General features: G+C 53.3%; 11 protein-coding genes; 5 read left to right on the forward strand and 6 right to left on the reverse strand.

Moving 5' to 3' along the window:
- Nucleotides 1–143: 143 nt before the first annotated feature.
- On the reverse strand, nucleotides 144–953 carry RCC_12133 (related to Maleamate amidohydrolase; the record flags this gene model as incomplete). XM_023766783.1 has 3 exons in its annotated part: nucleotides 144–285; nucleotides 357–814; nucleotides 882–953. The coding sequence occupies 3 exons, from the start codon at nucleotides 951–953 to the stop codon at nucleotides 144–146; spliced, it is 672 nt and encodes a 223-aa protein (XP_023622551.1).
- Nucleotides 954–1,194: 241 nt separating this feature from the next.
- RCC_12134 (probable peroxisomal biogenesis factor (PEX11)) lies at nucleotides 1,195–2,026 on the reverse strand (the record flags this gene model as incomplete). XM_023766784.1 has 3 exons in its annotated part: nucleotides 1,195–1,357; nucleotides 1,421–1,901; nucleotides 1,960–2,026. The coding sequence occupies 3 exons, from the start codon at nucleotides 2,024–2,026 to the stop codon at nucleotides 1,195–1,197; spliced, it is 711 nt and encodes a 236-aa protein (XP_023622552.1).
- Nucleotides 2,027–2,343: 317 nt separating this feature from the next.
- On the forward strand, nucleotides 2,344–2,648 carry RCC_12135 (uncharacterized protein; the record flags this gene model as incomplete). XM_023766785.1 has 3 exons in its annotated part: nucleotides 2,344–2,394; nucleotides 2,457–2,535; nucleotides 2,599–2,648. 3 exons carry the CDS (start codon nucleotides 2,344–2,346, stop codon nucleotides 2,646–2,648), a joined length of 180 nt encoding a protein of 59 aa, XP_023622553.1.
- Nucleotides 2,649–3,063: 415 nt separating this feature from the next.
- Nucleotides 3,064–7,944, reverse strand: RCC_01493 (uncharacterized protein; the record flags this gene model as incomplete). XM_023766786.1 has 4 exons in its annotated part: nucleotides 3,064–3,113; nucleotides 3,165–6,082; nucleotides 6,133–7,501; nucleotides 7,551–7,944. The coding sequence occupies 4 exons, from the start codon at nucleotides 7,942–7,944 to the stop codon at nucleotides 3,064–3,066; spliced, it is 4,731 nt and encodes a 1,576-aa protein (XP_023622554.1).
- A 1,113-nt stretch (nucleotides 7,945–9,057) lies between these two features.
- RCC_12343 (uncharacterized protein) lies at nucleotides 9,058–9,619 on the forward strand (the record flags this gene model as incomplete). XM_023766787.1 has 2 exons in its annotated part: nucleotides 9,058–9,265; nucleotides 9,315–9,619. The coding sequence occupies 2 exons, from the start codon at nucleotides 9,058–9,060 to the stop codon at nucleotides 9,617–9,619; spliced, it is 513 nt and encodes a 170-aa protein (XP_023622555.1).
- Nucleotides 9,620–9,871: 252 nt separating this feature from the next.
- RCC_01494 (related to alpha/beta fold family hydrolase) lies at nucleotides 9,872–10,735 on the reverse strand (the record flags this gene model as incomplete). Its single annotated transcript, XM_023766788.1, has 1 exon — nucleotides 9,872–10,735. One exon carries the CDS (start codon nucleotides 10,733–10,735, stop codon nucleotides 9,872–9,874), a length of 864 nt encoding a protein of 287 aa, XP_023622556.1.
- A 694-nt stretch (nucleotides 10,736–11,429) lies between these two features.
- Nucleotides 11,430–12,746, forward strand: RCC_01495 (uncharacterized protein; the record flags this gene model as incomplete). Its single annotated transcript, XM_023766789.1, has 1 exon — nucleotides 11,430–12,746. One exon carries the CDS (start codon nucleotides 11,430–11,432, stop codon nucleotides 12,744–12,746), a length of 1,317 nt encoding a protein of 438 aa, XP_023622557.1.
- An 854-nt stretch (nucleotides 12,747–13,600) lies between these two features.
- RCC_01496 (uncharacterized protein) lies at nucleotides 13,601–16,771 on the forward strand (the record flags this gene model as incomplete). Its single annotated transcript, XM_023766790.1, has 1 exon — nucleotides 13,601–16,771. The coding sequence occupies one exon, from the start codon at nucleotides 13,601–13,603 to the stop codon at nucleotides 16,769–16,771; it is 3,171 nt and encodes a 1,056-aa protein (XP_023622558.1).
- A 1,064-nt stretch (nucleotides 16,772–17,835) lies between these two features.
- Nucleotides 17,836–19,429, forward strand: RCC_01498 (uncharacterized protein; the record flags this gene model as incomplete). XM_023766791.1 has 3 exons in its annotated part: nucleotides 17,836–17,916; nucleotides 17,968–18,080; nucleotides 18,145–19,429. The coding sequence occupies 3 exons, from the start codon at nucleotides 17,836–17,838 to the stop codon at nucleotides 19,427–19,429; spliced, it is 1,479 nt and encodes a 492-aa protein (XP_023622559.1).
- A 605-nt stretch (nucleotides 19,430–20,034) lies between these two features.
- On the reverse strand, nucleotides 20,035–21,212 carry RCC_01499 (uncharacterized protein; the record flags this gene model as incomplete). XM_023766792.1 has 3 exons in its annotated part: nucleotides 20,035–20,211; nucleotides 20,261–21,107; nucleotides 21,163–21,212. 3 exons carry the CDS (start codon nucleotides 21,210–21,212, stop codon nucleotides 20,035–20,037), a joined length of 1,074 nt encoding a protein of 357 aa, XP_023622560.1.
- A 474-nt stretch (nucleotides 21,213–21,686) lies between these two features.
- RCC_01500 (uncharacterized protein) lies at nucleotides 21,687–22,068 on the reverse strand (the record flags this gene model as incomplete). XM_023766793.1 has 2 exons in its annotated part: nucleotides 21,687–21,958; nucleotides 22,020–22,068. The coding sequence occupies 2 exons, from the start codon at nucleotides 22,066–22,068 to the stop codon at nucleotides 21,687–21,689; spliced, it is 321 nt and encodes a 106-aa protein (XP_023622561.1).
- Between the last annotated feature and the right edge of the window lie 706 nt (nucleotides 22,069–22,774).

Raw genomic sequence — 22,774 nt, forward strand, 5'->3', positions numbered from 1 at the left:
ACATCTTTCATTGACTTCTCAGGATATCGTCTGGTGTCGACCAAGATTGTGCTGATTCTGGAAAAGTCTGGCTGTGCTGAAGATGAACATTCTCTCCACCTCGTCAGCACTCTCCCAAGGAACATAGCAGTACCACACCTACCTCAMCCCGCCACTAACCCAGCCCTCAGCCGCTCCACGGCCTCCTCCTCAGTAACAACATCCGCCATTTTTGAATCCATATCAAAAACATTCGCATTATGAATCTCGGGACTTCGATCTCCACACGCAGTCTCCACAACCATCCTATCCACAAGAAACCATCAGCATACCACTCACCAAAAAACAAACAAAGGATAAGAAATTCTCAAACTCACGGCCGAAATCCATAACACAAAGCATCAAGCACACTAGCTCTCACACACCCACTCGTACTAACCCCACAAACAACCACCGAATCTACACCCTCTTCCCTCAACATCTTCTCCAAATCCGTCCCGAAAAACGCCGAGGGATACTTCTTCGTCACCACCGTCTCTCCCTCCCTGGGTTCCAAACCTTCGATCCAATCTCCCAAACCTCTCGGATCGTCATGATGGAAAACTTCCAGGACTTTGGCTTTGTGGTAGAAGATGCCTGCTTCCGCCATATCTCCATATGCGACTTTGGTCCATATGATGGGAATGTTGTCGGGAGATGAGCGGGCGGCTGAGAGTAAGTTCCGCATCACATCCGGGGAAGCTGAGGCGGCGGGGTTGGAGAGCAGGGATAGAGGGGAAGTGGGATGGAAGTAAGCTTTACAGACGTCTATGAGGAGGAGGGCTGGTTTCTGGCCCTATTGATGAGGTGAAGTTAGTTACTCTAGAAGCTTAGGAATGCAGGAGCGTTGGGTTCGTATTTACCCATCCGAGGCGGTTTGCGAAACCGGAGGCACGGTATGAGGCTGCTTCGGCATGTGATGTTGGGGCGGTCATGGTGGTTGTTGTTCAGCATGTCCACGAATCCAAAGAAAAGTGAGCTTGAAATGAAGTCGTTCACATAGCCGAGTGATAGGCCAGCTCTCGGCCAGGATGTTTTAGCGAATTGTAAGGACGCATGACCTTACTTTGATGAAATGTCACTAGAATGGTATCAAAAAGTAATTCTGCACTCTGCTAGCAAAACAACAAGAAACGGTCTCAAGCCTCTCCTCCACATCTGTCCCTCTTCCCACGCTTACGCTGTCTTGAGCCACGCAGCAGACAGACCAATCAAACTGCTCACAGTTCCGGCCAAACCAACAACACCATCGTCGAGGTTAACGTATCCAATAGCACTGCTTGGTACAGTGATGTCGCACACATCGGACAGCAATTGGAGCTTAGTAGCAGCTTGTTCCCTAGAATCGCCACACAAGTCAGTCCTCTCTCCCAAGACAAAAGGTCTATGCAACAAAACGTACCTCTGCACCTTCTTCCCCTCGACGGCCTTCTCGGCATCCCCACCGCTCTCTGCCTGCTTCTTCGCCAACAACTGCAAATTATACAGCGTGTAGACGCCCGCCACAATGTTGCACGTCAAGCCCACAAACCAAGCCCGATAAGCCTCCCTCTGCAATCTCGCTCCCTCCTTGAACTTGTAGATTCCCGTCTGGTCCAGATACGTCAACGCATCGAGGGACAAGTACACAGCATAGCCGAGCTGGCGTCCCACAGCCAGGTACTTGAGAACGGGGTCCAAGGATTTGGAGTCGGCGGCAACGGCGGCCGCTTTGAAGTGCTCGACGAATTTCCCTAGTCGCATGGCTTTGCGAGCTTGGCCGAAGGATTTCTTGACCGCATCGTAGCGCGCAACGGTCGTGGTAGGGTGGTTGGTGCGGTAGAGGTACCAAGCGAGGAAGCGGGAGAAGTATTGGATTGTGCGGAGAGTTTTGTCGCGGCCAACTGGGATTGATATTAGTCTTTGTGGATGTGTGTATAATTGGGGTGAGGTGTGCCTTACTAGTCGTGGCGACGAAGCGGTTGAAGTGGCTCACCGTCGGGTGGTAGATTAAAGCGTCGGCGACCATGTTTGTTTTGGTGGGGTGATGTGGTGGTGGAGAGTTTGTTTGTACCGATTATCACATCCGCAAAGAAGGATCCAAGAGACAAGAATGACCAGACGCGATATCACCAGCTCAGAGACTTCACATGTGCTTTGACGGGAGGAGAGATAGGGACGTGGTCTGGTAGCTCAGACGGGCATGTGAAGTGAGCACCGAGGTCGATTCGGGCTCCAGGGACTCCGCTACTGCCGCTGACTCCCGTCATTCGGCCGTAAGAGCATCACCGACAACTTCACGTGCTGTCGACTGTACCCAACGATTGATGTGAAGTCGTCGCGGCCATGGCGAAAAAGGCAAAGTCGCGCACAATTGCCGTGCGCTTGATTTCAATGGTATGATGGATTGGCTTGGTTTTGATGATACAACCGTGATGGGTACTAATGTCTTCACACAGGCCATGACGGGATACTACAAAACTTTTACTCGACCGCGCCAACATCGCCCGCTCAGCATGCTCAAATACGACCCYGTCGGTGAGTTATCTTGATGCCGAGAATCTGGGTACGAGAATTGGAACTGATGGGATCGCAATGTAGTCAAGAAGAAGGTCCTGTTTCTTGAGGCCAAGCGTGGAGGATCGAAGTGATGGAGATGGAGACGGACGTGATACCACGAAGCGCGCCTTGGATCGACCACATATGCATACGACTGACTCCATGTCGCCAATTGTGAGAGGTTTCAGAGGCTGCATAGCCTGCAAAATCTCACTAGGATAAAGAGGCTGCCTGTAACAATAGAAGGACTTCGCAGACGGAACAGAAGCGGATGGAAAGGCAAGGTCGCGTGGACACAGAGAGCAAAGAGCCTGTCACCAGGAGAAATCGAGAGCCGCTTTTGCAAATGGTTGGATACATCTGCGTCTAATCCTAAGAGGCGTGAATACATGGGCACAGCACCAAATCCACGAAGCAAAGGTTGTAGCCATGTCGCTCAACATACATCATATCACCTCTGCTCAGAATCACAGCATGTTGAGCAAATCAGCAGATCGATCCGCAGGCTCAGCGAGCTGAGCGGAGCTCGTGGGCAAAGCGAGCATTAATCTCATCGTCTAGGCCTCAAGTCAGTCAATGCTCGGTCACGTCCTTCGAGGCAAGCTTACTCTTGGAAAGCCTTCTAGTAGAGTTCCTCGTCTGACGGGCGCTTGTAGCACTCGCACCAGCAAAAGTCTGCATGCGAGATGGCCGAGCGGAAGCGCGAGGGGTGCCTCGCGATGAACTCGGAGTCTGTAAGGCTCGATTCTGCGATGCAACGAGCTCGCTGAGCGTGTGTCCATCGCCTTGGCTGCTACGATTGACCTGCTTTCTCTCGCGCTCCTGCTCGTAGCCTTCAACGACCTGGCTTTGGGCCTTGCGTTTACCCGGCGCAGCTCTGGGCTCCTTGTGGTTCGAGTTGTGATGAGATCCAGCCTTGCTACCCAATCCACCTCCGTGGTAGGTATTCTGACTACGGCCCTTTCCCATCTGCTCAACAAAATCGGGAGAGCTGCGGGGTATGATGCTCTGCGTGCGGCGAGGCCTGCCAGTCAATGATCCAGTTTCTGAAGCCTGGTGCTTGGCAACTACCGATGACCTCTTCCCAGAGGCAGCAGCGGCGGCTGGGCTCGAAAGGAGAAGCTCCCTCTCATCAAGACTGCTCAAGCTTGACGAGCCAGTGCCAGAACGTATCAACTTCGTTGCTGTATTTGGAGGCTGCATTGGTTTGAGGAAGCGTGGTGGAATATTGCGTACAGCTTGCGAACCATCATGAGATGGACCGTTACCAAAGCCACCCCATGCCAGTTCGTGTTCCTTGCCTTTCCGCATCGTTGAGGCCGCATGGAAGCTGGCAAGCGGGGCCACCTCTGCCTGTGAATCTGCCTCGTATTGCGTCTCAGGCACAAATTGCGTCTCCTGGTCAGTTCCTGCAGAATATTGACTGTACTGCTGATGGAAGGAGGATTGTTGAGACTCCTCGACGATTGCTCCGTGGAATGCGCCTCGTTGGCTTGAAGGTATGACTTTCCGTCGAGCAAAATTTGGGCTATCTGCCGCGGTTACGGGGAATGCAGGAGCATTGCCCTCGTCGGCGGAGAAAGGGGCCTGCTGGTCTCGTCCACCGTGAGGAGCTCCGTATAGAGGCCTGGAGCTGCGCAGCTGAGGGGTTRTGTGTGGCTGCTGCTGCTGTGTCTCTTCAGATGCCGGTCCGCGGCGTTGCTTGCTCGGGCGGTCTGCCGCTTGGTAACCCTCGCCGCGCAATTGGCTGAATTGCGAGAGGTTGGGCTGCGTTTCGTTTACGACCGATGTACCAAATGTCTGACTTCCAGGAATATCATCCCAGGGAGAAGGCTCTCCATGGGTATGTGGGAAGTAAGACGCAGRAAACGGCTCCAGCTGCGACTCCTCGATGACAGGTCCGCGAGAGTATGCCTTCGGATTCTCCGCTGYATCAGAGGCAAGCGCTGTGGTTGGTTGAGTAATCAGCCTTGTAGCCTGGCCGGCCCCCTCTTGGGCGGGTGGATTCTGCGACGGCTCTGATGTCTCAAGCGAGGCGATGACCACCTCAGACTGCTGGTGTCGATTCTGCAAGCGAGGATCACTTGATCCGACGGCTTCGCTGGTTTGTGTTGATGGCTTGGCTAATGCATCAGTCAGTGTGAGTGTGGGCTCTCGTACTCGTGCGAGATCCTCTCCAAGGCCCTCGTTGTCAGCAATGGCCTCGTCTCGTTGGATCTCAGCCTGCAAGATCTTGTCATTCAGCTCCGTGACCAAAGCTTGGTTTTTTCTCTCCTCACTCTGCCAACTTCGCTGCACTTCTTCCCGGAATTCTTCATCTGTCTTGATGCGTCTCTGCAGGTCGTCATGTGAATCCTGCAAGCTCTTCTGGAGGGCCTCGACTCGCTTGTCGTAGTTCGCCCTCTCCGCCTCGATGGCCATCTCTGCTGATTTCTGCAACTGCCGATTAACTTCTGTACCGTGCTTCTCAGCTGCATGCACCTCTGCCTTCAGACGTTTCTCCGTTTCTTCGCTATCGGTAYGGCATTGTCGGAGTTCTTGCTTGAGTCGCTCTTCGCCTTTCTCGCGATCGCGTCGGAGTTGATCCATCTGGTCGACGAGCGAGTCCTTCTCCTGAATCATGGTCTGCAGGTCCTCCTTTCCAGCCACGAGCTGAGCACGAAGCGAACCAGCTTCGTTGCTAGCTTGCTGTGCAGTCTGAAGATCTGACTCCAGTATCTCAACCTGCTTCTTCCGTTCTTCTGCAACACTCTCGGCGGCATTAATCTTCTTCTGCATGTCGGAAACATGCGATGCGTGCTTCGTTTGAAGCTCCTCAATCTGCGTCTGAGTTGACGCCAGTCGCTTGCCAACGGCCTCAAGTTCTCTCGCGAGCTTATCATGATCGTGTGTCATTGACTGGAGTTTGTTTGTCGCGTTTGTCACCTCRTTCWCGTGCCACTCATTAAACATTTTCGTCATCTCAGCCTTGGTGGTCTCGATCTGCTTGAGGTGGTTCTCCTCAAGCGTGGCTCGCTCAGCATCAAAGATCGTGACACCTGGTGCTTCCTTCAATTGCTCTTGAAGTGTCTTGAGTAGCGACTGTAGCTCTCCGCATGATGCGCTCAACCTGCTCAGATCGCGAGTCTTGGTCTCCAGCTCTGACCCTGCGGTCTGCAAAGCGGTGGTTTTGAGACTAAGCTCTGCTTTCAGCTCGCTCAGCTGCGCTGAAATAAGCTCACTGGGGACAAGCTGGCGTTGGAGATTGTCGACTTTCGCTTGCAAAGCAACAACCTGTCCTTTGAGTTCAGTTTCGCTGGCTCGGGTGCCTGACAGAGTTGAATCGCAATCCATCATGCGGTTGCTGACATCTTCAAGCTGCTTCTGCAATCCTGAGATGGTCTCACGGTTTGTGGCATCCTGTGCAGCAAGCTTCTCCTGTTGGCAAAGATCCGTCTTCAAGCTTTCCAAAGCCTCGTCGATGTGAGACTTGAGTGAGGAGTCTTGATCCCTCCTGTGTTGCGTGTCTCCAGCGCGATTGGTCAGGCTGGAATCAATGTCAGTACATGCCCGGCACGTTTAAAGCAGCCAACTTACGTTTCTGACAGTCTCTCGACGATGCCTTTCACCGATGCGATGTCATTGACCGCAGTCTTCTGCTGAGTGTGGAGCCCCTGGACTGCTGCCAGAGTCTTCTCAAGCTGCTCAGACATGGCTTGTCCATTCTCCGTTTCGTGAACCGAAGCTGCGAGTTCGGACAGCTTGTCGAGAATAGATTGCTCGCTCGATCTAAGCACACGAAGTGTCGCGTCTCTGGACTCCTTCTCTGCAGAGCTGAGCTGAGCTTGAAGCTGCTCTCGAAGCCACTTCTCCTCCGCAAGCAGCGAAGTCTTTTCCTTCAAACTCTCCTCGAGGTGAGAGTTGCGCATGGTTTCTATTGAAAGGTCATTTCTCGCACTGTGGCATGCTTTGATCGCTTCGGTCTTCAGCTGCGAGGATTTGTCGGCGTTTCGAGAAAGCTGCTGCAGTAGACCACCCAGCACAGCTTTGTGCTCCTCGGTTTYCTCACCAATCTCTATGCAGTTCTGGCGATGTATGCTGGCATCTCTCTTCAAAGCACCCATGTCGTTGGAAAGACCACCGACGAATATCTTGAGCTTGTTAGCCATGGCTTCCAAGCCCATGATCTTTGTCCTCTGCTTCTCGATCGCCACTGTAAGCTCAGTCTTCTCTCGATGGAGCACATCAAAACTATCTTGCAGCTTCTGCTTGGCTTGAAGCTCTTGCCGAAACTTGCTCCGCCACTCAGTCCGCTCCGCCCTGTGCTTGTCTGATTTGGCTTTCTGTTTCCGGTAGAGCTTATTCTCAAATTCCTTTGCGGCATCTTCGAAAATGTCAGACGAAGGACACTGGTCTGGTCGCAAATCCTCCGCAAAATTCGTGTCTGGCTCAGGAGGACCGTACTGATCTTGCTGCGGCTGGAGGTACTGATGATGCATTGGTAATGCTGCGTGCTGGTCATCCTGTTCGAACTGCTCATCGGGTCGCAGATCATTGCGTGAGCGATCACGGTCATCATGATAGTACTTGCCTTCGTCAACAGCTGCTGCCTGCATCTCATGTTGCAATTGGAGAGTGTCAGGTCGGAGGCCTGGAATCGGCACATCTTGCTGGCCAATGCGTTGGACATCAACAATCGTAGGCTCAACTTGGATAGCGCGAGTCGCGCCTTGGTTGGTGTTGCTGCTCATGTTGATTTCACGAGAATCGGATTCTACCGGCACGTCTTGTTTCGGAAGCTCCTCTGTTTGGGTGACAACTGGCACAGCAGGTCGCTTTCTTCTCAGTTTTCTCACCCTACGCTTCGCGGTGGGCGCGACCGTCTGCTTTGACTGCTCTCCACGCCACTGACTGTCTTGCTCGGTACCTTTCTTAGTCGAACAGGGTGTCGGAAAGGTTCGAATGGCTGTCGAGAGATGGTTAGCTGGCCCTTCCCGAAATTTGAAACCACGAACCTCGATGTCCATCTTCGGAGACTCCCCCATCATGAGAGTGATGCATGTGATAGCCATCCTCTCTGGTACCTTCCTTCTCACGGGAGTCGAAGCGAGAGTCCACAACTTCCTTAGGATAGTCGGCCTGGTAAGGCGGTTGCTCAATAAGTTGTCCGGATGTCTGTCTTATGATGAGACCGAGTGGCTGGCGATGGCTGTTGCGGACTGGAGCAGACGCCAACATGCCGCCATCGGGTCYGCTGTTTTGGGGCGGCAGGGGCTTGATGTTCGCCTGCAGCGAGGGAGACATGGAACGGGCCTGGCGATCGTTGGGCTGCTCGGGAGAGACATGGAACTTCTGCGGCTGGCAATATTCCATGGTGTCCACGACAAGGTCCATCGAATCTGATTGCATTCCCGTGACGGGCGGTCAGGAATGGCTAGCTGCCAGTGGCAGCGAAGCGATAGATGGGCAGATCAGTCTTGTAGAAGTCATGTGTGTCTTGGAAGGAACTTTAAAAACGAGAAAAAGAGAAAAAGAGTCCCATGCGAGAGTTGTTGAAGAAGCGAGGTGTTGTCGCAAAGAGAGGTCCACGGGTGTGTTGGAAAGGTGTCGGTCTCGGGCGAGACAAGAGGAGGCAGTCACGACTCAAGCCCAGGCGGTTGTTCGCATGGACCGACGCGATCTGAAGTCTTTGGCATGCGAAATGCAATAGAAGGACAAATGAAATATTCGCATCGCCTACAACATCATATCAACGACTTGCTACTGCGATTACAATCCATGTCTGCTCCAGATTGACTCAAGTCAACTTTCATCACTGAATCCGCATCGCCGACGTGCGATTGCTTCGCCCGAGAAAGACTTTGTCAGACATCATCTGGATGCGTGAGCTGCTGTCCATCACCAGCAGCAATCGGATCGTTCAGCGTCCACAATACGATCGCAGAAGGGCATGACAAGCTGTCGAGCCTGACGTCTCGAGACTGAGCATGTCTTCGCCGAGATCTGCAGATAAATGAGGATTGGATAGAGTATAAGCTCGCTCACTCACAGTCTGCCAGCAGCGGAACACAAAGTCTCGTTGATAGATACACAACAGCGCCGACATTTTTGATGTTGAGAACCTTGGAAGTGAGAAAGCACGCAGACAAGATCGGCGAAATGCAGTGCAAGTGCAAGGATCGTCCTGCTGCCATCCAATCACATCGATCACATCCCTTATTAGCCGCCAGCTCCAGCCAAGCATTCACATCCACTTCGCCCTCTCACTGCTTGGACACGCAATCTTCAATCTCATTGGATTCTCATCTTCGGGTAGCGATGATTCTCATCACTCCCAGCCAAGCCACCTGAGAAGTCGAGCGCTTCCAGAAACGACGTGAGATTTGAGAAGATTGACTGCTGCTTTTCTCTTCGGTTCCTTTTCTGTTGTGTTATAATCCTTGTGTCTCTTCGCCTAAATCTTGAAGGAGCTGGTCTCGCAAGATCTGTTTCGTCCATCATCTTCTTGACTGCATTGTCGGCATGTCGAATCTATTGCCTCTGCTCTGCATTTGTGCCATGCTCCCCACCACAACACTCGCGGCCATGATCAACTCTAAACGCCAAAGTGGAAGTGAGGTTGACACCGAAGCTGGAGCTTCAGGAGGCTCCGGAGGTGGAGGTTCCTATGTCAGTCAAGCAGGCGTTATCGCCATCATTGTGATTGTGGTAATCGTGGTAGTATTGGGCAGTACGGTTTCACCTCTTCCTAAGCCTGCACCAACACTAACAACATGCAGTTGCCTCCACTGTTCTTTTTGTCCTAGCAAAGCGTCGTCAATGGGACGTCCGAGCATCCATCAAACGGGCTTCGCGGCGATTTACAGGTCGCGGTGGAGCCAGCCAGGCAGCAACAGATCGACAATCGAGGCGTGTAGGGATGCAGATGAGCGACATGCCGATTCGACAAGGACACACGAAGCGCGGGCCAGCTGTGGCGGTGAGAGATGTTGAGAAAGGGAGCAACAGTTCTTCGGATAAGAATGTTGCGCACTCGAAGAAGCCGGAAGGGTCCTGGCTTTGGAGAAATGACTGGAAACGATGAAGGTATCAGGGAATCTGATACTTGCTGGGCATACTTAACGATTGTTGCGATTCTATACACCGCCGAGTATCAAGGTTGGAGGATACATCGGTCATCGACGAACGTCCCTTTCACGAATCGTTTTAACCTCCGTCACATTAGATGCTCGCTCACGTTTCGTCTCTACTAGCAGAGTTAGGAATTGTCCACATGAGTGTTCGACCAAGAATGGCGAACGATCCCCAAGATCGCTCCTCGTATCACTGCTAGCTTCTACAATGATGCCAAAATGGCACTCGCGAATCCACTCGGGTCCTGCAACGGCGCAAAGTGGCTAACCGCATTCAGTATCGTCAACTTGCTTCCCTTGATCACGCTGTGTAAATGCGGCGCCACGTTCAGGTTTACTGCTTCATCGTGGTCTGCACCCGCAATCGTAACTTTGGCGCCTTCAATAGCTGCGAGATCTGCGTCGGTCCATGTGGGTAGAATAGCCTCCATTGACGCAACCTTGGTACCGAACGCCTCGAAGTTGGCGTTGGGTTGCAAACTGGCATACTCCGTTTGGCAACGAGAAACGAATTCGCTGTAGACTGATGTGCTTGTGAATGTAGCGTTCGTATCCTTGTAAGTCTGCGAGGCGGCAAAGATGAATGCCTTGTTGATAGTCGTCTTGATCTTGCCGTCAAGAAGTCCGGAGAGAGCTGTGATGGCGCCATCGGACCATCCTACCCAKTTGGCTTGTTTCACACCCAGAGCATTCAGCAGGTCGTAGGTGTCTTTTGCAAAGCCATCGTATGTGAATACGTCCCCAGAGTTGAACGTTGATCGTCCATGACCACGGCGATCAATGGCAATGACATGGTGGGTCTTGCTAAGAATTGGAATTACGCTTCCTAGGTATGCGGAGTATCCTAATCCTCCAGCGAGCAAAACTATGGGAACTCCTCCAGCTGCACCATTGTAGGATTGGGACCAAAGTTGTACGCCATTGATCGGTGTCAAGGCCTTGGTGATTGGAGCTGGTAAAGCCGGGGTTGGGGGGAGGACTTCCCATCGCTCTGCACGCGCCTCGAGGGGAGAGGAGACTACCGTGGCAGCAAGGGCTAGCAAAGAGAGCAGAGATTTGGAGAGCATCTTGTCGGTGAGCGGAGCTGAATGTAACTGTCGCAGAGCAGGTCGCGGTATATATACCTATAGGCTTCGTAACAAAACATCTACCGTAATTAGTCCGCATCATCCCGGTTCGCAAATAGATTCAGCGCGTTGCTGCAATCAGGCAAGAGACCATCGACATCGAAGTAAGCTCACCAGTTCGGCGCAGGATGTTGAACACATGTCTTCTCGTCAGCGCCGATTCGATGGCATGGCATGGGGTGAAATCTAGGGGCACCACCCCGCTTCGATGTCCGAAGAATTAGACGACCGGAATGTCATGTACACAGCGGACGGCCGAGTCGTCTTGGAGCTTGAAGTGATGGGAGTGCTAAGGTTCGGGAGCAAGTGAAGTGAGACGTGATGAATCTTGGATGCTTGGACGGTCAAGAGGGAAAAGCTTTGACCATTCGCGTGTAACCGTTGCCGGCTTCTTGTGTTTTTCGACAGTAAACACTAAAGTAGCAACCACAACGTGCTGACCACGACACTTGCTCGACACCTTCACGATTTGACTTGATTATTCGTTGAGACCTCTATCGCTCTTCGGACAAGTCTGCGTGTATTCCGTGAGACGATCCCAACTACAGACAAGACCCGATTACCCGCCTTTCGTACATACAACACACCGGCATCAATATCATTCTCTGGTAGCAGCCTGGCTTACGACACCAAGATGTACTCGCAATTTCGCAATCCGCGCGCGCCGGGCGTACAAATCCATGCAGTGCCCGAATCCGAACGAGCGGTCGACAGCAATGGACGCCGCCTACCATGGGGCTACGACTATTCCACCACAGCCAACGCGGAGGCTTCAGATCGACGCGAGCCCGTTGACAAAGGTCCTTTTGGTCGGAGTATGCGCAGAAGCCGAAGTGGCTTCAGCCGGTCACGGTCCAAGACGGCAGAGCCCCGGCGGGAAGAGGACAGGATACGGGCAGAGAACATGGCGGCCGAGGATGCAATCTTCGGCTCAATGAAGAAAATCAGCAGTGGCAAAGATGAGGCAGGCGCAGAGGGTGCGGAGAAGGTTGCACGGGCTGCACACGTTGCAGAGTGCGAGAGCGAGCCGACGGAGGTGTTTCTTTATGGCTTCGGAGAGGAGCTGCAGTGGGCCGCCATCGACTTTTACGAGCGCGTTTCCAGCGGAATCATCCTGGAGGACTATGAGCGCCAGCCGCCTGGTCAGCGATTCGATGTTTCAAGAAGCATGGGCAGAAACAGGGCACAAAAGAGCCTCTCGCGAGCGGCCATGCGCAAGAAGAACAAGTTTGCAGGCGGCGAGCATTGGATCAAGGTCACCTTTGACTCACGAAAAGCGAGCGAGCTCGCTATTTCACGCTCACCGCACACCATCAAGGGCTACTTGGTCTACGCGGAACCATATCAAGGGCGGGGGCCCACGCGAGACGAACCACTGTTTGCTACTCAGGCTGGCGTTCAAATCACAAGTGATGTCCTTCCACCCAGCTTCTCGACCGACGATCCCTTCAACCGCAGGTCCAGCGAGTCGGCGACTATGTCATCCGCTACAGCAACCGATGGCGTTCGTGATCAGCAGCAAGAACGTGGACAGCAGCGTCCGCCATGGGGATTCGTTTCGACCAACAACCTTGACGATTCTCCCACAGCTAGCTCCTCCACTTTCAACAACAACGCGCTCTCCCCACGAGCACAAACAACGGCAACGCCAGCCCGATCCACTGGTTTCGAGCAAGACGCTTTATCTGACGCGACCCCGCGTCCGCGTGGATTCCGTGTTGAGGGCGCAGTGCGAGCAGTCGTTCTTCCGGCTGAGATGGCACTGGCACCAAAAACGGCAAAGACTTCCTGGACGTCTTGGATCGGTGCGAGCGAGATCATCGGCTCCGCAGTTCCCAGGAAGGAAAATGGCACGTTCGACTGGGATCGAGCGAGTTTCTACTGGCAGCTCTTCATGTTCATTGACTTGTGGCTGGGCACAGACTTTTGCGGCATGAAGGGCGACGATTGAATTGAAGGATCGCTACCTGAGCATGGCATGGACCTGGCAGTGTCCTTTCGGAGTTATTGTACAGTACATGGATGCATGGATGGGCAGGCAGCACGGCGCAATGGGAAATGAGAAGCATGAATCGAGAGTCGCACTTTTGCCCTACACAGTCGACATACGTAGGTGCACGCAATAATGTTGATACCTGTAATGTCCACGAGACCTATATCTGATCTGTGCTTCCTAATTCGTGATTCGTGCCGAACCGGTACCTGCGTCTTCGGCAATTGACCCTTGACAAGGGCAATGGAAGACACGACACGATACGTCAAAGCCTTCTTCAAGCGAGTGCGCGAGACGATGGAAAAGACGTCGGCAGACGGACGGCTGTTGTCTGCTTCCTCCGATCGTGTGACCTTCTGCGTGTCACTCGTAGCGGATGGAAGCAAGGCAGCGGGGCGGCGAAGAAAACTGGTACTGGGATCGAACAAGCGTCAAGCGCCACTGTCGCATGACCATTTCATTGGCCGACGGCACAGCGCACAATTCGTGACTAACGCGGGCTTTGTTGACCTGACCTGGGTCTTGAGGGGCGCATCGCGGCATCATACCTTCATAACACTGCGTAACCTGCCACCTTTTGCGACAGCATCGGCAGTGGTAATATAATTGCCGGAGAGAGTTCAAGGCGCTGCAACATTGTGAAACTTGCTATTCTTGCTACCCAGGCGTTCTTGCTATTCTCGGCGCGCGGCCCGACAATAGACCACAAGACCTCCAAGACCCAGATTCGACTTCAATCCTACATGCTCGCCCTCATTTTCCAAAGGATGACATAGGTGCGGACCGCAGCAACAAGAGACGCTCTTTCAAATATGGCCTATGATCAGGGTGCAGCCTACGAGCCGCCGCAAAGGAATTATCTGCCTCAGCCGCATGCCTCGAACCCCGCGCATAACGGGTATCAGAACGATTACGCCGAATATGCGAGCACGCCCTACGATCAGTATCCGCAGAATTACGGTCACCAGCAGCATGGTGGCTACGACGCCCAGCCAGCCTACAGCAATGGGCACGCGAGTGGCTATCAGAACAGCGCATACGACGACAGACCACAGGCAAGCCCCGAACGCGCCTATGACCCGAGATATCAGCCTCGCGCACAGAACGGCCCTCCAACAGGTCAAGGACAGCCTCCAGTTCAGAGAGGGCCGCCGCCCCAGCAGGGTAGGCAGCCCCAGCGAGAAGACGCTCGACAGAACGGACGTTCCCAGCAGAGACCGAGAGATCCTCGCGACCAGCGCGGTATGGACCCTAGGGGAAGGGGCAATGGACCGCCCAGCGGAGGTGCACAGGATCCTATGGCGGATTGGAAAGCACGAGAAAAGGCCAAGCTCAAGAAACAAGCGCAGGCTCCGGAGAGTTTGCCTATAGACAATGCATTTCCTGTATTTCCGAAGAGAAACGAGTCTTCCATGGACAGGTCCGGAGGAGCTAGCTCGAGAGCCAGTGGAGACCGCAACAGGCCTCGCACTTCGGGAAATTCACGGCCAAGGGAGGATAAACATGCGACGGGAGCTTCTAGCAGGGCAGAGTACGGGAGGCATGATTCCAACGAGCGCGCCTACGGCGGCCAGAATGTCGCACCACAGCATACTTCCGATAGGCATTGGAATGGAGAGCAGCCGTCAAACAATGCCGGTGCTTCAGCACACGAGCAGTACCCAGCACAGTGGCCCATTGTCGACGACCACGCACAGCCGCCTCCACAGCAAGTAAATGGCTATGCGCAAAGTTATGCGCCAGATCCGCAGGAGTATCAATACAAGTCAAGGCAAGACTCCCAGCCTCGCGCCGCTGCTGTGCCTCGTCCAGCAACTTCTCACGACCAGGCTATTTCCCCGTCCAGCCATTACCCGCAAGAGCCACGGCCGTGGGTTCAACAGGGCCCTGCCAGTGACAGCGGCCACAGCCTAGGAGAGATATATGACGATTATGCTGATACCAGCGCCGAGCCGCAGCCGGGCCAACTGAAGCGCGTTCCCACGAATCGCGATGAGGAGATTGAGTTCGAAATGCCAGACTTTGACAGTGCGGCACCTGGGCAGACATCACTTGCTCAGAAAAAGGCTGCCCCACCACCTATAGACTCCATGGCTACTGCCACGCCTCCTCCAGTTTCTAGTGCGCGATCTGCTCCTCCAGGTGTGCATGGCAACGGCTATGGCCCAAGACCTCCATACGATCAATCCAGCAGATCTACACCAGCTCTCAACCAACAACGCGGAGCGCCGCCAGGTAGAGGTATGCCCGGCCCGTACGCGCAACAAGGTTATGATCTGCCACATCGCGGGCCTCCTCAGCAAGATCCAGGATATGGACGAGGCGGACCAATGCAGCCTCCTCGTGCTCCATTCGCGCACGAGCCACCTGCACGGCGGTCTCTAGATGATGCCAGGCAGGGACCACGGCGTCCCGGTCCTGGTCAGCCTCCTCCGCCACAGCGATTTGATCAGTATGGCAGACCTATACGACCGCCACCAGGACCAGGACGACCAGACATGGATCGCAGCGCGACTTGGGCTGATCCACGCCAAGTGCGAGGCAACGGGCCACCACCACCACCGCATCAGCAAGGCCCACGAGGACCTCCCAATGGTGCACCGCTCACCCAGCAACGCTCGAACCCRGATGCACTCCCACAACACCCAGTACCTGTACGTCCTGGGCTTATGGAACAGAGCGAACCACAGGCAGCTAAGCCTCCACCTGTTCGAAACTACAACGGCACAGGATCCATACCTCCCACATCCTCTGGTCCACCACCTGCTCCAAGTGCTCGCGACCGCCAAGCTTCGATCGATCTCTTCGCTAGGCCTGTGACGCTCGCAGAGATTGATCAACTGCGCGCCGCTGCCGATTCCACCAACAGTCCGAAACAAGGATTGATTCTTGTGAAGAAGCTGGTTGAAGCCGCCGCTGTTCTGGCCACAGAAGGCGGCCGTGCAGATCAGAAAACCACGGCCAAGAATCGCGAACGTTACATCACGGAGGCGTACAAGCGATTGAAGAAGCACGTCACAAACGGATACCCTGATGCGCAATTCTACCTGGCAGACTGCTACGGCCAAGGCATGCTTGGCTTGGAGGTTGACACCAAAGAAGCTTTCAAGCTCTACCAAGCAGCCGGCAAAGCCGGACACCCGCAAGCCGCCTATCGCACGGCCGTTTGCTGTGAGATGGGTCCTGAGGAAGGTGGTGGTACTAGTCGTGACTACCCAAAGGCTGTGCAGTGGTACCGCCGCGCCGCCGCGCTTGGAGATGCGGCTGCCATGTATAAGATCGGCGCAATCCTGTTGAAGGGCTTGCTGGGACAGCCAAGGAACATTGCAGACGCGGTGACTTGGTTGAAGCGAGGTGCTGAACGTGCAGATATCGATCATCCCCACGCTCTGCATGAATTGGCCGGCCTGTACGAAAGTGCCAACACGAATCCTGAAATCCGCAACAAGGTCATCGCCGACGATGCGTATGCGCGGGATTTATTCCAACAGGCTGCAGGGTTGGGCTACAAGTTTTCGCAATTCAGGCTGGGACAAGCCTATGAATATGGATTGCTGGGATTGCCAACCGATAATCGTACAAGCATCAGCTGGTATACGAAAGCTGCTGCACAAGGAGAGCACCAGGCTGAGTTGGCGCTCAGTGGATGGTATCTCACAGGCGCGGAGGGTATACTGGAGCACAGCGAGACGGAGGCCTATCTTTGGGCGAGAAAAGCCGCTGCTAGTGAACCGCCGTTGCCCAAGGCTATGTTTGCCATGGGCCATTTCACTGAGGTGGGCATAGGATGTCCTGCTAATATGGAAGAGGCGAGGAAGTGGTACGGAAGGGCTGCTTCGCACAAATTCCCAAAAGCTATTGAAAGGTTGGAGGAGTTGAGGAAAGGTGGTGGCAAGGCTGGGAAAGCGCCGCAGGGGAAACTCTCGAGGAAGGAGGGGAAGAGAGATCAGAAGAAGGATGAAGAGAATTGTAGTGTGATGTGAGGGACCTTGTAAATTAAGGCATTGTGGCGGCGTCCTTTCGTGCAGCATGTGCATCTGAATAGCATGGAAACAGTAGGCTTGTAACCTACATTACAGGTCGTTTTGCGCAGGACCAACAACGTCGGTTCCAACTCGCTACGGCGACGTTGTTGAGGTCGTGTATCTCTCCAGGTACTATTGAGACTTCGCTGGACCAAAATAGGTCGTGACAGGGGCTCTTTATCAATTCCTCGTCACCTACTATGGCAAAGCAGCCATCTCCGGTCGGTCATCGGTAGCCGGGGACAAATTCGGGGACCTGGATCGTCTTCACAGCCTCCAGCATCGGTTGCGAGGAAGGCGTTCTTGCATTATTTCATTCCCAGCATTCCCAGCAAGAGAGTTTGTCAGATGGGCTCATGAAAAAAGTATCCCGTTTCCTCTCTGGATCTGGATCGACCCGTCGATATGAAGTACATCTTGTATCGAATGGCATAGGAGCGGCTCGGTTCGATGCTATTCGGTGTGTTCTGTTCACTTCACCTCCGACCCCGTTGCTRCCGTTCGGCAACGTGGCATAGTGGCCGTTTGTATCGATCCGATGATGATGAGACGACCAGTTCTTTGCTTCGAGGCTTCGCCCAGATCGGCGTCGTCCGCCAGCATCGTGTCATAATGTCGATGTTTTGTTAACGACGTCTCAGTCTCGCACTCGTTCCGACGTCAATATATGCTAGCGCAAAGTGATGAAAGTGGCGCGCTTGAGACGGACAGCAACACGCCTGTGACAGCTGCAAGGATGTCGAAGTGTTCCAGCTCTTGSCGCTGATCTTCCCGCCATCAACAGTAGCTTGCGTTTGGAACCACCGCCATGAACTCCGCGATAACGGCTCGTTTCGCGGAAGTCTATTCCCCTCTCCCTCGTGCAACGCTCGCGAGTTGAGCAAGAGCACACGTGATGGCTAGGGAGACTTCGCCGATCGCACCTGGGCCACCTGGCTTTGCAAAGCTAATTCAATACCACCGGAAAAGGTGTAACGATACGCCAGGAATCTGCTCCATCGTCAGGCACGCTGTTGATCATCATGCCAGACACTGATGTGTACCCAACCCAGCAGCAAGAGAAGCTCATTCGCTTATCCATATGTGATACGTACTCGCCAAAGGTTTGTAACGCTGCCCGTGATTGAGAGCAGTGGCTAATCATTATCCCAAAGGTATGGGTCACTCAGACGCACTTCTTCCCATTGAAGAATCAAGATGACTTCATTCGCATTCACGAGGTTCTCCGGGAAGGTCTGAAACGCACACTTGACGAGATACCGGCACTGTACGTCTCGCACATCCGAACACCACAATCAGAACAAGACACGAAACACTTACACGTTCCCCAGGGCTGGCACGATTCTCCGTGAATCTGACGATCCGCGAGACATTTCCATCAAGATTGAAAATGACTCGCATATTGAGTTCCCTCGTGAAGACCTTTCACAGCAAGAGAGCATTCCAAGCTTCTCAACCCTCGAAGCTGATGGATTTCCTATGAAAGCTGACCTTGTGTGGGCCTTTTCCAAACCAGAGACGCTCACTCCTACTTCCGAAGGTGCTCGTTTGCTCGCCGTGAAGCTCAATCTAATCAAGGGCGGCCTGGCACTTTCATTCGGTTTCAATCATCTGCTTGCAGATGCATCTACTGTGGCAGAAGTGGAGAGAATATGGTCGCTTCACAGCGCAGATATCAGTGCTGGTCGAGAGCAGCAACGATATAAGGGTGAAGTCGATGACTCTGCCATACGAAGTCGCCTCTCGAAACCTTCAGATGGCGTAGGTCCATTCACAGACGAGCATTGGAAGTTGTTCCCCACAGAATTCTCGCAGCTCCACCTTTCGAGAACTGCCGTGACCAAAGAAGCCGCGTTGTCCACCTTGGAGCAGACCAAGGAAGCCCATCTGGCAGCCTTGGGGGGTAAGGTCGAGAAGACTTTGTGGGCCATCTGGGAGTTCTCCCCAGAGAGTCTCGTGCAGTTGAAGAAAGACGCTACTGGGACCGATGCTGCGCAGTGGATTTCGACAATGGATGCACTCGTCGGCCTCTTCTGGTCTCGATTCTCTGCAATCAAACAGAAGAGTAAGGAAGGACATGATCAATCACTTCTCTTGTTTCCCATCAACATTCGGCAACGTTTGCAGCCCGCGATCCCTGCGCAGTATATTGGCAACGCAGTCGACATTGTCTTCGCGGAGACCTCTCTGGCTGAGCTAGAAAAGAGCGAGTCCGGGCTGCAGTACGCCGCCCGTGAAGTTCGGAAAGCCGTTGCAGGCTACAGTACCTCAGCCTGGGCTGCGTGGCTCACAATGGCAGCAGGATTGCCAAACGACAAAGCAATCTGTCCGGATCCTGTCAGATTACTCGCAACGCACAATCTTGGCTTCAACGACTACTCGAAGTCGCAATCGAATACTTTGGATTGGGGTTCTGATCTGGGAAGGGCCGCTCGCACAAGATACTGCAAACCGGCAGCATCATTGGCTGGCTGCGCTCCAGCGGTTATTGTCAATCCGAGACTTTTTGACGGTGGGCTTGAAGTGGCAACTACCGTGACAGAGGAGCTGTGTGCTGCCTTACAGAAGGATGCTGTGTTCGAAAAGTATGGCAAACTTACTACAGCTTACCTGTAGTTTCAACACAAGACGCGAGATCCTGGTTTTCAAGGACTTTGTGGAGTTGAACACTTGCAGTCTAGACAGGCGAAGCTTTGCAGGCATTTCTTGGAGAAGATGGTGTCAGTAGGCGTTTGACTCATGGGTCGTCATGGTCTAGAATTGTGAGCCCTGTCATTTCTACCATTTCGGGAAGCATTATATGGAAGCGAGTCAATAGAGGGAGTCAGCTCCGTATAGAAAGTCGATCTGTAATTTGCAAAGTCAACGAGTCGAGAATCGACAAGGGATTAAAATTTGGATATATTGCTCCTGGACTGCCCCGGACGACATGAGTCGTAGAACCACAATCTGCCGATTGTCCACTTCAAACCACATCGCTTTAGCCTCTGACACGGGGTTTAGTCTCATTGAGAAAATTTGATTGAGACTAAGATTGCATCGTCGGTGCCTCATACACGACGACAAATCTATAGAGTCRGATATGTATATGTATTCTAGCAATGTTTGGTATCGTGGTCGTAGCTGTCATCGTGGTAGCTGCAATAACGTGTAAAATCGCCTGACCATGGCGAGCGAATGAATTAAAATTGGCCATGTGATGTAGGTGGGTATCGGGGGAATCAAAGCGATGCGGTTGCAAACCCGCCGGTCTGGCTGCGACCGGCAAGCCCTAGAGCAACACCTTTTCCTAGCAAGTCCTCCATTGATGCTGGTGCGCGCCATGAGGTTGCGTGTAGTGGTTGCTGAGCTGTGTGAAGGATGTTCCTTTGCTGCAACAAGTCGTACATCCAGGTCATCTGTAGTCGTGTCAGTGTTGTGCAGTTGCATGAAGTTCTTCACACTTACTGTGGGTACTGAAACGCCAACCCTCGCAGCTTGTTGGCAAATGTAGCCGAAGATTGGGGTGAGCTCCATCGGACGCTTACTGCGAGCGTCTTGTAATGTTGATGGCGTGATCGCAGGTGCTGCTCTCGCCAATTCGATCGTTTTGTTGGGAAGATCCGCGTCAAGCTCAATGCCACTTGCAATGGCGACATTGAATGCCTCACGTGCGAGTTGGGATACAAGTAGAATAGCGCTGGGGTGTTCAAGAAGTTGGTGGGTATCCAGTCCGGTCAAAGCTGTGGTTGAGTTCCAGGCACTGTTGAAGATCAACTTCCTCCATCGTTCCTGWCGAACGCAATCGATGCTGTCGAACTCAGAGTCCATGGAGACGAGAGCATCACGTCTTCGGAGATCGATGTTTCTGTGCTGGCCGTGCACTCCAATAAGGAATGCGTGCTTCTTGATGTGCGCATCTTGGACAATCATGCCGTGGTTTGCCTGATTGCATCCGATGTTGCAAATGGCAGTCAATATTGTGTTTCTTGGGAACGCTTGTTGTATTGGAACTTCAACATCCATTCCATTCTGAGCAGCGACAAGGGTAGTATCCGGTCCCACGAGAGCCTGTAGATCTCGGATTGCGCCGGAGTGGCYATTGATGATTTTGTTTGCCAGGATGATGTAGTCGAAGTGTTGTCGAGGTTGACGCTCAAAGCCGCCTGCTCTGTGGACATGATGGGGCTTCCATGCAGCGCTTCCCCATTTCTTGGTTTGTAGGATGTAACCCGATGCATTGACTCTCTCATAGTTTGACCTGCAAACTACAGAAACAACGTTCTTTGCGCTTGACTGTGCTAACCTCCAACCACTGTAGAAAAAGTAAGCATGCTGCGTGAATCGAGACGATCGTTGTGGGGACTAACAAAATCCCGCCAACCGCTCCTCCTCCATAAACCAGCACATTGGTCGACATGTTGTCCGTAAAGAAACAAGAAAGTGTCGAGATCGGGAATCGTGGGTCAATTAGTAGTAGCCCATGCAATCGCAAGCTCCTCAATCCTCACGCCTGAATCGGAAACACCAACGAATGTTGAAACAAAAGCATTCCTCCAACGCAGGAGAGATAAGATGTGGGCACCCACTAACTCTTAGACCAGGCTATCTCTGCCCAGGCCACGCACTTCATTTGAAGAGCCTGCTGCTACTAACGTGCTCGTTGCAACGTGGGAGTAGATCGAGTTGTGATCTGCAATTGTTTGCACCTTCCAGAATCCACATGTCCAATCTACCCAACGAATCATGTGCCTGAAAAGGGTACCGCTGCCCGTTGAGCGGAACGTGTTGGAGGCATACCAATATTTGAGAGTTCCATCTGCGCGACCGTGGGTGACATGGTGGTTTGAAAGCATCGGGGAAACTGAGGAGAGACTAGCCGAGCAGTGTTCCATCATTCATGCCATCGCGTGTCGGGTTCTTCCACTTGCTCCTTGTTACAGCTGATGCGGTAATCTCGGGCCAAGTCTGGCTTGCGCGATTGGAGCAAATCTTGTCCCCAGAGCGCGTAGCTCCAGCAGGATGATGCCATGCTCCCAGCGGTGGATACATGCACTGGAATTGGAAGGTCGTATCTGTCTTGCGCGTCTCGATGACTTGGAGGCGTTGTCGAAGTCATGGCATGAAGTCTACCAATCGCGCTCATCGGCTCGTACAAAGGAAGTGCTAGTAAGGTAGCCCCTTAGCGTCGCCACACGGGATGATCTTTGAGCAAGCCCTTGCTCACCTTCGTCGGCCCGTCTGTCGATCGAAACTCTCTTTTCGCAATCCACCATTCAAGGCAAGCCTCGTTCTATCGCATCCGGTTCGCAAGATTCAACAATTACCAGCTTTCGGAGTCGGAGTCGGGTTCGGACTCGGCCGTGGACAAGAACGACGGGTCAACACGACTACGCTGAGTGACGAGGAGGGAAGTCCAGAATGACGCACGATGAATGAAACTACGAGTGGATGTCAACGTTGGTGGGAGACTGCTTCCATGAGGAACGGGTCAGGGATGCTGTGGAGATTTCGGCGCATTGCTACATCAGCATTCACTACACCATGCAACACAATCATGACGAGGCGTCAGAAGCCAACAACCCAAAATCGGCCCTATCCGCAATGGATGCCAGTACAGGTCATATCAGCACCTGGAGGTACTATCTTACGCGAGCTGGAAGGTCGATCGCGGCACATGTGGCACATGGGATGAACCGTTACGAGTAGTTGTCCAGGTTTCTCCGGTCGGGAGGAAATGTCGTAGAAGTGTTGATGCTAGTAACGACGCTACCCAAATTACCGTCAACTGAACAATTCCGAATCGATAAGGAACGAGACAGCCAAACGTGTAGCTGTGTGCAAGTGGCGTTCAGAAGGTGGAGTCGCAGCCAATGCCCCAGAGCAAAGCCTCATGAAGCCACAGCCATAATCCCGCCAACAGGCTTTGCGCCAGTGAAGGCTAACTTCTTACTGGAGGCGCTGAAAGACAGCCTGCACTGT

Source organism: Ramularia collo-cygni (genome assembly GCF_900074925.1).
Source record: "Ramularia collo-cygni strain URUG2 genome assembly, contig: RCC_scaffold01, whole genome shotgun sequence".
In the NCBI taxonomy this organism is placed as follows: domain Eukaryota; kingdom Fungi; phylum Ascomycota; class Dothideomycetes; order Mycosphaerellales; family Mycosphaerellaceae; genus Ramularia; species Ramularia collo-cygni.